Genomic DNA, 14,245 nt, shown 5'->3' with positions numbered 1-14,245 from the left:
AAAATAAAATAAAAATCACAACACGAATGCTTTGTGACTAATTTTTATTGAGAAGTTTAATCTCGGCTTGTTTTTTAAATTAAAAATAAATTCCTGTTTTTGCAGTCTTTTGAAATATGCATTCTATGGTGTTGTCTTATTTGGTAGTGTGTAAAACGATTCGTTTGGTTTGACCAAAGGTTGCCCCGGTGTGTTAGCAGGACACTGACTGGGTGTGGATAATGTAACAGCAACAAATGGATGTGGGCAATGAAGTTACGGCAGCCTGCAGAAAAACTTGGTAATGTAAGGTTTAAGATGCCTGCTGTTGGCTTAGTACTCAGCTAACGTCTTGTGGAAGCTTAAATTGGAGCAGAGGGCACAGTGTGAAAACACGCTTCAGTTGGAAAGCATGCTAGAGTCTGATGCTGGCAAGGATAAAAATTCCTGGGAGTTTTGAAAGGATTCTTTACATTCAGGGTGGATGGGAAGTGTCCTGCTTATTCTCAGCATTCTATGTACTGTGTCCCAAAGTAGCCTGCAGCTGCCCAGACAGCTGGGGGGGGAGGAGGGGGGGTGATCTGCTGCTCCTGGCTGGTCCGTTTTGGTGCCTCCGTTGCATTTACTGGGTGTTTGTGGGATCCTTTCATTGAATCACTTCAATCTTGTGTGAAAAACAACTACTTAATTGTAGTGTTGCTTTTTTTTTTTTTTTTCTTTCCATTTTTTTGCAGTGGGGCATTAAAACAGCAAAGGAAAAGAGTGAGGATTGCAGCCTCACTCAAGACAGGTCTCAGGAGTGAAAATCTCTCAACAGATAAGGCTTGTGCTGGTAAAGGGGTGAGCAACAGCACAGCCTGAAAAGCGGGGAAGAGCTGCAGGTTGGCTGTGGTTTGCCTAAAGCAGGATGGGCAGCAGCAGAGCGGGAGCAGTGACTGGGCTCCCAATCCTGCAGCCACCCCATGGTCTTGGGGCTGTGAGTAAGTCTCCCTGATCTCTCCCTCATCAAAATGGGAAGGCTTATCTCCCAGGCTGTGACATTTAGGAAGATAATCTCTTACCACTGAGAGCTGTGGTGTGTATGCTGCAGGTGTATTTTTAAGCATCGTGAATGTGTCTCTGCTCAGTGTGTATTATAACTCCACTATAAGCAAATGTTTCTACTCCTGTGCTGAAAGCCTGCTTTTTTGGAAGAAATATCAGCAGAAGATGGTGGCCTTTGTCATTTTGCCTTGCACCACAGATTGCTTAAAAAAAAACAGTCAGAAAAGACATTGTTGAGGGACACTGCTGGGCCCATGGTGTTCCCTGTGCCTCCTGGAGTTCCCCACTGTGGAGGAGAGGAGAGACAGCAGCCTTGGGCCTGGAGGTGCCCTGAGTGCTCATCTTAATGAAGTAAGGCAGAATGTCCATCTCCAGAGCTACGTTATGATTGCAGCCTTTTCTTAGGAACTGCCGTATGTGATGCAACAGAGAGCTGAAGATCAGTCTTGATTTTAAAGACTTCTTATGGCTGGAGCCCTCCCATGGCAATGATGCCTTCGTCTTCCTTTGTGTGGGGGAACTGTTGGACTTAGCTGAGCTTAGGGCTGCTATTCTGAGGAAGAATATTAGCAAAGACCTGCACGTAGTTCCTGGTTCTGGTCAGCACGACTGCAGCCTTGCAGCCAGAGGTGGTTCTGCACCGCTGCTCAAGGCCTCCCCACGTGCTACCTCGTGACCTCGTCATGTACCCTGGAAGCACCACACTGGGAATTAAACTGGGGGCAGAGCAGCAGTGTGGCACCAGGGATGCGGTGTCCTCGCCTTCCTCGGCCACGATATTTTGTGCCTGTGGAGATGCAAGGGGAAAGGACAGAGCAGCTGTGGATGTGTGGGAGGACGCGAGGTGGCCCTGCCCTCACGTTGTGAACGGCAGCAGGGCTGCGCTCTGGGGCGGCGGAAAGACCTTCTCCTGAGGGAACCTCCGATCGGGGGCGCTTGGCGGGAAGCGCCCCGCAGCTGCGGGACGGCGCTGTCGGGCGCGGCCGCTGAGTGCCGTGGCGCTGAGGCGGGAACGAGGAGAGGCGGGCCGCGAGGGCGGGACTGCGGCTCCGGCTCCGGCTCCTGCCGGCGGGGCGGGGCGGTGAGGGCCGGTCCGGGGCGGAGCGGGGCGGTGGCGGCGCAGAGCGGGCCGGGGGCTGGCGGCGGCAGCAGCGGGGCCATGGCCGCCGACGTGTTCATGCGGCCGGCGCAGCTCCTGGGTGCGGCGGGGCCGCTGTCCCCCCGCACGGAGCCCGATGAGGACTCGTCGGACACCGACGACGGCGGCGCTTCGCCGGGAGGGGGGCGGCGGTGCGGGCCGCGGCGTGGGCAGCCGCCGGGCCCCCAGATCATCCACTCGGGCCACTTCATGGTGTCGTCGCCTCACAGCGAGCACCCTCCCAAGAAGGGCTACGACTTCGACACGGTCAACGAGCAGACCTGCCAGACCTACCAGTTCGGGGCGGCCCGAGGGGGCGGCGGCGCCGGGGGGCGGCTGAGCATCGACGCGTCTCTCACGAAGCTCTTCGAGTGCATGTCCCTGGCCTACAGGTACCGGGCGCCGGGGCTCGTGAGTCAGCGGCGCAGGGAAAGCCCCGAGGGAGCGGGGAGGGGCGCGGGGCCCGAGGGCGCGGGGCCGGGGCAGCGCCGGGGGCGGGCGGGGCCGAGCGGGGCTGCGTGACCCCCTGTGGGAGCCGCTTCTGTCGCACGGCGAGCTGGGGCTCCTCGCGGGCCGTGCGCTGAGCTTAGGCCACGGCGCTGAGGGGAAGCTGCGCCCAGCCCGCGCCCGCTGCGCTTCGTGGCGTGCGGGGAACCGGGGACGCCGGGGAGCTCGGCGCGCGGATCCCGTCCCGCTGTGGGAGCGCGGCCGTGGGCGCAACGCACGGCGTCGCCGCCGGCTTTGGTGTGAGCGGCCGCCTTCAGCGCCCGGAGCCCGAGGCAGAGCCTCGCAGGGAGCGCGTGTGACGCGGGACTGCTCTCGGAGCTTTCTGCCCGGCTTTCTTTCTGTAACTGCCTCAAGAAAGTAGAGTCTGTCATTGTTTCCTTTGTTCCGCTGGCTGCAGCTGAGCGCTGCACTTCCTGGGTTGATCGGCGCCTCGCGCTCTGACTTCGGTTTTGCTTTCCATCAATTTATTCAGATGTTACATTCACATTTAGGCCCTTTGTCTGTCTTCCAAAATGGAGGCAGAGCGATGGATCAGAAGTGTTGGGAAGGATGTGTGTCTGCCCGAACCTTTTGTTCCACGCGATAGAACAGAACGGGATCCTGTCTGATGTTCTCTATTAAACGTATTCTGGAAGTTGATTAGAAGGGATGATGGAAAACTCCCTTGAACGTTATCAACAGGAATACTTATCTTCGTTTGTAGGAGCCATATTAGCTGGAGCTGAACTTTGCCCACCCAGATGTCTCTATTCTTTGCCATTTTACAGGGACTTTTCTTCTGGTTTTAGAATTTATTTATTTTGAAGATATTGCTCAGTGAAGAGTAAACAATGGAATTGTCCATTTGGTACCTGTAGTGAGAAAACAGAGCTGCCAGTAACCTTGCTTGGGTAATTTGTACCAGCAGGTTATTAATTACTGATGTGAAGAGGCTCATAAAATCTTAGTGTTTACAAAACAGAATCAAAAATGTGACACTAAAAATTAACCATTCTGCCTGAGAGGAATATACAGAGGAACCAAAAGTATCACGAGTGACACAGCTTCTGTGTATCTCCTCACCGGCCTCTATTACATGTGTAGGCTGAGGCTTGCTGTGGTCTGTACTCTCCTTGAGGCACACGGCACTCAGGGGAACAGCAAGTGCCTCTTTTGCTTTGCTTCACATTGGTCTGAGGGGCTCTGGTTGGTTTGGGGATGGTTTTATTGTTACCTTTGCCGTATCTTTGTCATTGCTGACAAAAAATGCAGATATCATGTGCACACTTATTCTATTGCTGTCACTGGATGGAAACCCATACTAGAGAAAAACAAAAAAATAATTCCACAGCAGAAAGGTGCAGAAGTGTCTTTTGGCATTGTGGCTGTTGCAGACCCAGCAATGAAGGGCCTGAGCCAGCAAGTTGTGTTTCTGCAGCAGGTTGATAGCTACATTAAGTACAGAAACAAGGAAGTTGAAGTAACAGAGTTGTGTGTGCGGTATTTATTTACACTTGACACCCATTGCTGATATCTCAGTGTTTAAGTCTTAAAAAGAAGCACTAAATTGTGTTATCTATCTGTCTTACTGATGAACTAGGAAAGGAAGTTTTTCTACCAGGTCAGGATGATTTAAATTGGAAATGGTCAGATTTATGCTGAATCACATCCACTTGGGGATGCGTAGCATAGCCTGGCCTCTTCTAATTGTGCTGGAAATATATTTTTCTGTTTTAAATAGCTTTGTTCTATTAAGTAAGTGCCACGCTTTTTTATGATTAAAAAAGAAGCTGTTTCTGAACGTGATGGAAGTGATTCCCTCATGCCTTGAGCAGTACAAGCTAACCTGAATTTGATTTTCATCCTATGTGTCTCAGTCACGTATCCATCTGCACAGGCAGAAGAGCCTCATTTCAGATTTCACAGAGGAAAACATGGCCAGAGCATGCTTTGCCGTACAGTTTGGAGATTAAAACAATCTGCTAAATCAATAAGTTACTTATAAACGCTGCAGTTTACCACAGGTGTCACGCGGGCTGTGCTTTATCTGCATGTCACCAGGTTTTTTCATGAGATTGATTGTGGTAACTGTACTGTGCTGGCGGAGGTAGAAGAGCCCTGGTTTTTCTCTTCCAGCCCTTTCATCTCAGTGCTGTAAAACAGTGTGACCTTGCACATCTTTGTGTGCATAAGAAGCACACGTACTGCAATTGCTATAGGGTGGGTAGGCTGCTTTATACATGAAGATTTAAAAAATATGCTTTCCAAAATGGAAACGACCTTTGCCATTGTTCCTTCTAAGAGTGAGAAGCTATGCCAATAATTATGTGGCTCATAATGGCTGTTACGTAAATTACATCAAATGAAATGTAATCCTGATATTTGATTTACTGGAACCCCTTACTAACTTTAAACTTATCCAAATATTTATATCACTCAAAAATAACTTTCCCAAACTGAACCATATTCTGAGATGTTTTGATTATAGCACATTGTAACGTAAGTTGGTTGATTCTCTTTTTTTGAGATTTGGACAGAAGAATTTTTCCAAATTTTGTCTTGCAGCGCTGTCGTCTTCAGCAAAAGAATAATTTCCAGCTCCTTGTAGCACCCAGGCTGAAGGCTTTTGTGAGGTGAAAAAATGTGCTGTAAGAAGGGACACTGCAAGCCATGAATGGCCCTATTGGGCTGGAATATGGGAGTGGCAGAATTCCCTGTGGAAAGCTCTGCTTTGGGAACGTGCAGTGTAAGATCCAAAATCTGAAATATGCGTGTAGAAATGTAGATCTCCCTCTTGCATTGCCAGGCAAAAGATCCATGCAGCCGAGGGAACAGGTCAGCCAGCTGTGTGTGGTCACGTACATGGTGTAAACAAAGCACGAGCCTTATTTTAGGAATTAGTGAGCGTGAGTTGTTCTTTAATGTGGGTGGCTTTCTTTTTAGACTTCTGTTACGTGTAATTATGCCAGCTGATGTCAATCTTACTCAGCGGTATGACATGATAGGGTAAATGAAAATGACTTTGTGGGCTTGTTTATTATTAAGTAGCCTCAGAACCTTCTCACCTTCTAATGAGAGCTTAAGGAGCACGCCAGGTGTTGTATTTAAGGTAAGAGTGTTAGTGCTGGCATTAGGTACTTGTTTAAAACCTTCTGGATCCTGCTTGTTAAAGTTGCACGGAACATGAGTGTGAAGTGTGGGAGCCGTGGCATCAGTTTGCTTTAGAGAAGCTTGCCAGGTCATTTCTAGATCTCATCTCTCCTCTTCAGCAATCTGACCCCGTTGCTTTATGTAGATGTAAGCCACAAACATTCCCTTTGGTGCAGGACTGACATTTTGGATTGACTTGTTTTCTAAAGCACGTTTCCACGTACAGTGAGTGAGTGCTTTGGGAAGTTCTTGGCAATGGTGCTAGCAGCTTGCAGATGAAACGCTTCCAGAATTTATCTGTGCATTTTTATATGCTACCTGTGGGAGCAACTCTGACAAATGCACCTGTGCTCACTTCATAAATTAATCCTAACTCAAATTGAGTTGCTGTGTTATGAGCACTGGGTGGTAAGGTATGCTGTGTTCAGAGCATAATGTGAATCAGGACAGTGTTACTGAGCCTATTACCTTGCTTAAGTCAAGTGCTTGATATAGTCACAAGCTTTTAAGCTCTATTTAATAACTGGTGAGTTGCGCCGTGACAACCTTGAGCCTCAGGACGGTTTGCAGAAAGGTTGCTGAGCTGTGCTCATTTCAAAGATGCATTTGTTTTGACAAAGTAAATATTTAATAGAGATTGTGTGAAAAGGTCTTCATTAAAATTAAGATTTGGGTGACTTCAGTGCTACGCATGCCTGGGAGGAAATGATAAATTCCGAAGACAGATTTAGATGCAGGAACAACCCTTTTTTTTTCCACCAGGCTCCGTGCCTGGTGCTTTTGGTGGCTTGTGCTCTTTGTTTGGTTTGGTTTGAGTTTTTTTTGCTTTGCAGGGTGCACTGCAGAGGTGTGGTCTGCAGTAATTGCACTTCTTATAAAAACCGTGCTGTTGATAGCATCTTGTGATTTACCAATCCATCTGTGTGTTGTCTTGTAGTTTTCTTGTCCTGCGTTCCCAAGTAGTGAACAGATCTTATTTTCTGGCAAAAATACAACGTGAATTTCATAACCATCATTTTTGTTGGGTTGTTGAAATAGGGAAATGGGGAGTTGTGTGTCCTCAGATTGCCAAGTTCTTGGCTGAACTGCTAGATCTGGCATTTCTTTTTGTGAGGATTTTGTGTTGTGTGATTATGGTGGGCTTTGAATGAAGTAGAGTTTGGCAGCAGAAATCAGCATTTCGGTTACCTATTTTCTTTCTTTCCTCTGAATGGCAAGAGGAATTAAAGCAAAAAAAATCCCAATTTCTCAGCTTTCCTCGTGAACTTCTATCTACTCCTTCTGTAGTTCACAGAATCATTCTTGTTTGTTACTCTTCCATGTTGGGGGAAAAAGATTTCCCCACTCTTGGAAGGCAGGGCTGATGGTACAGCAGCTGCTCATCTGTCTTTGTATCCCTGAGCCTTAAACAAAGGGGTCCCTACAGCTGCTGCAAGGTAGGAAGTGGTGGGAGGTGTAATGGAGCTGTGTAGCTCCACTGAGCTTATGGGCAGGCATTTCTGCAGTGCCAGAAAGGTGTTCTAAATTTGCAGAGAAACTGAAAGGCTTGAAAGACAGTCAGCTCTGTGAGATGTTTTGTAGGAGTGGATTTTTTCCTCTAGTCATGATGCTGGGTGATCTCTTGAAAAAAAAGGGGAGTGAGAGGACAAGGTGTGGGGTGGGAGGCTGCCTGAGATTTGTAGTAAAATTACAAGGATCTTGGAAGAGTGCATTGGATGAATGAGAAGGGCCAAGTTAAAGGCACACAGTGCACAATAGTGGTGATAGAGGTCGTGGAGATGAAAACAGGAAGGGGATACAACGATATTATCAATAAAATGGGAGCAGGGGGAGTGCAGGGCTGCTCTGGTGCTGCCTTGCTTCCTTTTGCTATGATGAAGAAAAGTTTGTCTCTCTAAAACAAAACAACAAAGCTGATCAGCTTAGAAGCTTGGAGCAGTTAGGATCTAATCTGTTATTTCATTTTTAATTAACAGACCGTAGGCTATATGCTAGCTACTTCCTTTCCTTTGTATGCAGAAATTAATTGCATTTACAGTTTTCCTCATCTGTCCTTTGATATTGTACCGTCACAGGCATGAACAGTCTCTTTAAAGACAAAACTTCTAAGCTACTTCTGAGGAAAGAGGCGAGCTTTCTGAACTCTTTGATGGCTATTGAAATATTTTACAGCTGTCCTATAAACTTTCCTTTCACTCTGGGAAGGAAACCTTTAAAATATGTATAAAACAATTCTATAGATGCTTAGAAAAAGTACTTGTTTCAGTGACCTCCAAAGAAAATAGAGTTGGTTCTTTGTGTTCCAGACAGTGATGGAAAATTCTGAATCTGATTGTTTTTAGTGCAAGCTGAAGTTACACTATTGTCACAGTTTCTGAAGCAGGAAGGCTGGGAAAACAGGGTTAGGAAAAGCTAGGCTTTCCTGAAATCAGTTCTGCTAGTTTTACTGCTAGAACAGAAATTCTAAACGTGGGCTTCTCAAAATACGTTTGTTTACTCAGAAGGGAGCTGGAGGGTTGTTTCTGGTTATTTGTTTTGAATGTGAAACATGCTGTCTTTATGCTACTTGCAGTAAAATTAATGTAGGCATCTCTTTGTAAATCAGGCAGTAATGGCCATCGGAAATGTTTTAGCATGCGTTTGCTGCAGCTTATTTGCTTTGTGACATGAACACAAAGCCTTTCTCTGGCCCTTAGTTTCTGGCTTGTTGATCTTAGATAAATCAGCTAACTGCTTACTTTTCCCTTTCTCTTTCACGAAGGTGGAAAAGACACTGCAGAAAGCCAGGTGTGTGCAGCAGCCTTTTTGAGAAGGGGAAACAGAGGCATAAAGTTGAGCAGTGATCTATCACGGGAACCTAAAAGGAATCTGTATCAGAGGTGACAGTTCAGCTACAAAGATAAGTAATAAAGGCAAGGAGACAAACGGAAGATTTAGGAGGAAATGAGGCAAAAGACTTGCAGCTTAGTGACACCTGTTAGAAAAGGCATTGCCTTGTAGCTGATGGGGAGCTGCAGATGCAGATTACAGGGTAATAAAACCAGGCTGGTATTTTAACAGTAATCTAAATGCATCGGGAAAGCAGCGTGCTGCTTACTGCCTTTGGCACTCGCTGGCCTGCGGGTGAGGAGCACCTGCTCACGGGAAACGGGGGCTGTGAGCAGCACCGTGCGGCCTGAGAAAGGGCTGTGGTGTGTGCCATTGCCAAGGAAGCTTGGGCAGCCGAGACATCAGCTTAGGATTCTCAGGTCTGTTTTTGACCATGCCCCTCTGGAATATCTGTTTTTTTGTTTTCTGTTTTTTGTTTGTTTGTTTTTTTTTCCTAGAAAAATCCTGTTATGCATAGAGAAGTTTGGCCTTTTCCCCTGTGGAGAAGTGTTTTGTTGTACTTGGAAGTCTAAATGGCATCCACCTCCTTAAGCTGTCAAACACTTCACCGCCAAGCCAGGCACGACCCCTTTCTGTACGAGAAACTTGCACAAAAGGTGAACGTGGCTCTCCAGATGGCTGCAGGGCCATGCTGTCAGGCGACTGGTTGCGTTCTGCGGGCTTCTTGTCTGCTCCCCTTGGCTTGATGCACAGCAGCTGCTGGGCTCGCTTTCATTGCGCTAAGCGGGTGTTGGACTGAGCAGATGGTTTGGCTGCTCAAACTCACATAGGGATAGTTCATCTGCCTGTCATTCTCATGCACGTGATGATTTCTTGCAGGTCTCTTGCAAGCTTAAAGCCCCTGAGGAGGAAGTGGGAAAGGAGTGTGTGAAATAGGGCTCTGGCTGTTCAGTTGCAGTGTGAAGGTTTGGCTGCAGGGCAATTGTGATTCCATCTCTCTTGAGTAGGTTTATGTTTGACCTTTAAGGTGTTCAAATCCAGAGTGCTATTTGGGAGCAAATTTAGCAACAGTTAGTTACTTTTGTGAAACACTGTTCAGGCTGTCAGCTGTGCTTTCCTATGAATAATAGAAAATGGGACTGGACGTGGACAGGACCTAGGGAAGCTGTCCAGACCCACATCACAGCCAAATGGTTCCCTTGGCCAGGCAACCTGAGAAGTTAGCCAAAACATCCCTGCTTGATGCCCTTTGCAGGAGGCAGAGCAGGGGAGCGCTGCAGCTCCCAGCCCATGCCCACTGTACCGCTGAAGGTACAAAGCCCAGGTTGAGATGAGCAAGTCTGGCAGCTGCTTCATTCTCTCTGAGCTATAAAGCAAAAGGTGACAGAACAGACAGGGAGCACCTGCAGATCACCACCTGGATTTCATAGAGCAGGGTGTTCGAATCTGGTGTTGTTTAATTGGTGATATGTTAGTGTGTTTAGGCCAGACCTCCGCTGACCTACAGATAACCCTTTTGACACGATGTGTTTTGTGACATAGCATGATGCTATTGGAAAAAGGATTCAGCTGTTTAAGTAGCTAAGCTTTCTACTTAATGAGTAGAAAGCTTTTCCTGAGATGTGTAAAAAGATTTTAATGCCTTGTCAAATTTTAATGGCTCGTTTAAAGTTTTGTCAGACAGCTTTTTGATCATCAGAACGTTATTTACAGCACTGATGCACAGTTACAGGCTTTCTCATCTCTACTTGTAGTTCAGCTGCATGGAAGCAGTGATTGCAGTCTTTTATTCTATATTTTAATGTGTTTTATTATTTGTATTTTTTCTGTATTTGGGAATGCCTTGCTACGTACAGAGAGAAGTGTTTTTTTTAATGTCATGGGAGATTTTTACATTTCCGGAGATTATCTTTCTTGTACATTTAAACCACACCAGAGCAAGCAGAGGATGTCTTTACAGATAAATTACATGTTTTGTTTGTGTTTCTCTCTTTAGTTGCAGATAAACAGTGTTTCCCTGTGCTTTCCCTCAGTGATGTGGGAACTGAAGCACAGAATTTTGGGGTAATGGTTCAGAGCCGAAACAGAAGAAGGAAGGAAGCTTGAGAGACCTACCCACTTGGTTTCAAAGGGAGCTATCCTTGTACAAGTACAGGAATCTGATGCTCGTTTTGGTTTTGTTTCTGCACGAGCACAAAAAGATATCTTCCCACCTCAGCTGGAAAATAAAAGGGTGGTCTTGTCTTTGCTGGAGTTCAGTGGAATCTGCTTGTTCTGGGAGTGGCTTGTGAGTAAGAATGAGATGCAGAGCTGAGCCTTGTGGGTGACCAAGGGGGTAAGGGGAAGATCCAAGTGGCCCTGTTGTGTAATAGGTTGGCCCTTTTGAGAAAGAGGATTGCCATTATTAGTGTTGGAAGTGAAACAGCAGCTGTGTTGTTTATGTTTCAGTCTTGCAAATCTAGGGGGAAGGTGGCAGCTTGCAAGTCTCAGCATTGTGTTTGTGAGGTCTTCTGCTGTGCTTGCTTCCTGCGGTATCCTTCTAAAGGAGTGAGAGCTCACATGAACTGTCATTGAACAGCTGTGGTTAACGCAGGCGCTTGGTCCCGAGGCTGTGACCTGCAGGCTGAGTGGGAGAGCCATGCTGGGCTACTCTTCAGTCCTGCAGTTTGCAGTACATCTTGTACTTAGATCAGATCTGCAGGACCGTGCGTAAACAGGATAAGGGCTTTTCTTTTCACTGATTCTTCCAGCACTGAAGTCTGATAGTCCTTGTATACCAGCAGGGTTGGTTTTTTTTTTTTTCCTTTTAGCAATATTTCTGTCTAACAAGATTCAGGGACCTGGAGGATGCTTTTGCCACCAGAATCTGCCACTTTCATTGTGTTCAGAACTTTCCAGCATGGGATGTTTACTCAAAGTCCTGGCCTCCTTTTCCCTCTGCCACTTTGTTTACTCTCTCTTCCTTCAAGGTCTCACAGTAACCGGTGCTGTGCTGTGGCAGTTCAAGGACACAGCAGCTGAGGTGCATGGCTCTGAGACCCACAGCAGGGCTGCACAGAATGCAGCCACTCCTCAGTGTGGCAGCCACAAGTTTCCCATGTGAGCCAGCTGTCAAAAACATTGCTCTTGTCTGCATTGCCATGTCCCTGCCAGGGGCTTTATCACCTTGGCAAAGTTCTCATCCCATAAAATCCTAGTGCAGGATGAGATCAGCAAACTAGGACTGGTGGTACAGTGTCCACGCCTGCGTGATGTACTTTTGTGTCTTTGGACAGCAGCAGTTGGAATGAAGTGACACTGGGGCTTCACAGTAGACCTAAAAATAACTTGGGCCCACTGCATTTGGTTACCATCTAGCAACTGTACATTCATGTGAGTGTGCTTGCAGCCAGCACAGGCTATTCAGCGAAACATATTCCGTCTGTATCTTGAACACAGATTTTTGGCTGCTGATAATTTTTTTGTTATTTATCGTCACAAATGAAATCATTTCCAAAGGGGCAGGGAGTAATGGAATGTGAATTGTGGAAGAGCTGCTCAGTTCCTTGTGATTCTTCTTTGAAGTCCTTGACCACTCTTTATTATCTTCTCATTATGCAGACCTTTGCTTTTGGTGCTCTGGTGTGACGCTTGATGTAGCCTGTATTAGTTACTGAGAGCAATGACTTTGTAGTATGTTGGAGACAGGAAATACCTGGGCTTTGGCCCTGTCAGCTGTTACGAAAGTGCCAAATGGGAAGAGGCCAGTGGAAGGTCCTGTTTTTCTGATGTACCAAACAGTGGCCAGAGCTGTTATATGCTGCCACGTTTTCCACAGCAAAGAATGATATAATTAATTTTCTAGGATGTTTGGTTTCTGCTTATTGTGAGGAGTATCTGAACGTGAGCAGGCTTATCCATGGCAAGTCAAAGTCTGCTGATGGTAGTGATGGTGGGAGCTGTCTGTAGCAGAAGAGTTTGTTGTGTTTGTGCAAAAGGCAACACAACAAGGTCTGAGTTCAGCTAAGCTGAGCTGGGGGTTCAGGAATGGGCTGTGAAATTTGTTGGTATGTTAGCAGTACGTAAGGACCTGAATGTTACCTACCACTCTGTTCGTGTTAGCTCATTGCATGGAGTGTTCAACAAAGGTAGAAATGTTTCCTTGTATACTTTTGAACTCCTGCATATTAATGTCTGCACGGATATTACAGCTTAGTCCAGCTTTCTATTTGCTTGGTAAACATCTGTCCCTGCTGGGATGGAGGGTGAGAGTGCTGGAACAGAAAATTAGGTGGTGGTGTGGCGAATGTGGGAAGGCAGTGAGAGGGAATGGTCTGCTTTCTTTTGCTCTTTAACGGAGCTTTTGAGAAAGAAAATTGAAGGTTGTAGTAGGGGAACAACAGATGGCCTGGGAACACACACAGAAATGACTTTTTTGGGTTTGAGGATATAGCACTTCTAGGAAGGAAGAAGTAAATCAAAGGATTTTGGTATTATTGTGAAATAGTTTGATTTGCTGCAGAGCCAGAGGAATACTTTGCCTGTTGTCATTATTTATTACAGTCTTAGTTCAAATGAACCTAGTGATGAGATGGGGGAAAACATTTGACCAAAGACAAAAATATCCCTAAGGATGAAACTATTTATTTTAGGTGCTTAGCAATCATGTTTGACACCTAAAAATCTGTGAAAATAGAAAGCAGACATTGTGAAATAGCTGAAAGCCTGCAGCAATCTATCAAACACTGGGATATCTGAATCTGTTGCAGCAGTCACTGCGGTGCTTCTTGTCTATTAAGAATGCCATTATCCCTCCCTTTTCCAGGCAAAGAGCTGCTAAATCAATACACATGCAACTCACCCAGGTATGAATAAAAGAGTCTGTAGACGTAGTGAAAGAAGTACCGCAGTTCTTCTTATGTGCTTTTAGAGAGTAGATAAATATCATTTCCCTTAACAACTGAGAAGTGTTTACAAAAGTCCAACTTCTCAGAAATGTGCACTGAGTCAAGGTATGCAGAGCACTCAGTTAACCCACTGCATGAACTGGAGCTGATTTAAGCTCTTGGTTTCCTGACCCAGCTGGTAATTGACAGAGCCACGTTTTTGGTTTGTCCTTGGACTGCCTGAGATGTGCAAGGCCAGCACAGATGTGACAGCAGGGCTTTCCTGCCTTTACCAGTTTCCCTCAGCAGAAACATGGGAAGCATGTGGGACTGGGGGGAGTGGGAGCATGCTGGGGACTGGAGGGAGCGTCATGCAGACATGCTTGTCCTGTTCTCACTGTTCCCAAAAAACTTGTGGCTGCTGCTGGAGTGCTGGGACCTTTGGCCTGACCCATATGGCTGTTCATACAGCCCTTATGGTAAGGCAGGAGACATCTGTTGCCAAGGACTGCAGTCAGCTAGACGCTGTTGTAGTATCAGCAGTGACAAAATTCCAGGCAGCACTTTCACTGTTTGCTAACCTTTTATCTTTGTTCATAAGAGGCTTGTCTTTTGCCTTACAGAAGCTGCAGCCTTCAAGCACGCTCATTTTGTTGTAGGTTTTTTGGTTTTTTTTTTTTTGCAGAAACATTGTGGGTTTTTTTTCTGGGCAGCACAGGACAGTACATGTCAGTGGCACTTGGCCTCTGGAAAC

At 46.5% G+C, this 14,245-nt stretch overlaps 1 protein-coding gene across 2 annotated transcripts in view; it reads left to right on the top strand.

The window, feature by feature from the left end:
• The first annotated feature begins 2,147 nt into the window (after positions 1–2,147).
• MLXIP (MLX interacting protein) overlaps positions 2,148–14,245 on the top strand; it is a 43,074-nt gene continuing 30,976 nt past the window's right edge. For both annotated transcript variants that reach the window (XR_008208672.1, XM_052691211.1), the window contains exon 1: positions 2,148–2,553. Coding sequence is in view for 1 of the 2 variants with exons in the window: in XM_052691211.1 (XP_052547171.1) it covers positions 2,183–2,553 (371 nt within the window). In the remaining variant the exon portion in view is untranslated. The remainder of the gene's footprint in view (positions 2,554–14,245) is intronic.

The sequence above is a fragment of the Tympanuchus pallidicinctus genome, unplaced genomic scaffold, assembly GCF_026119805.1.
Source record: "Tympanuchus pallidicinctus isolate F22 unplaced genomic scaffold, pur_lepc_1.0 scaffold28, whole genome shotgun sequence".
Taxonomy (NCBI): domain Eukaryota; kingdom Metazoa; phylum Chordata; class Aves; order Galliformes; family Phasianidae; genus Tympanuchus; species Tympanuchus pallidicinctus.
Note: the sequence above shows the minus strand (reverse complement) of the source record. Positions and strands in the feature narration are given on the sequence as shown.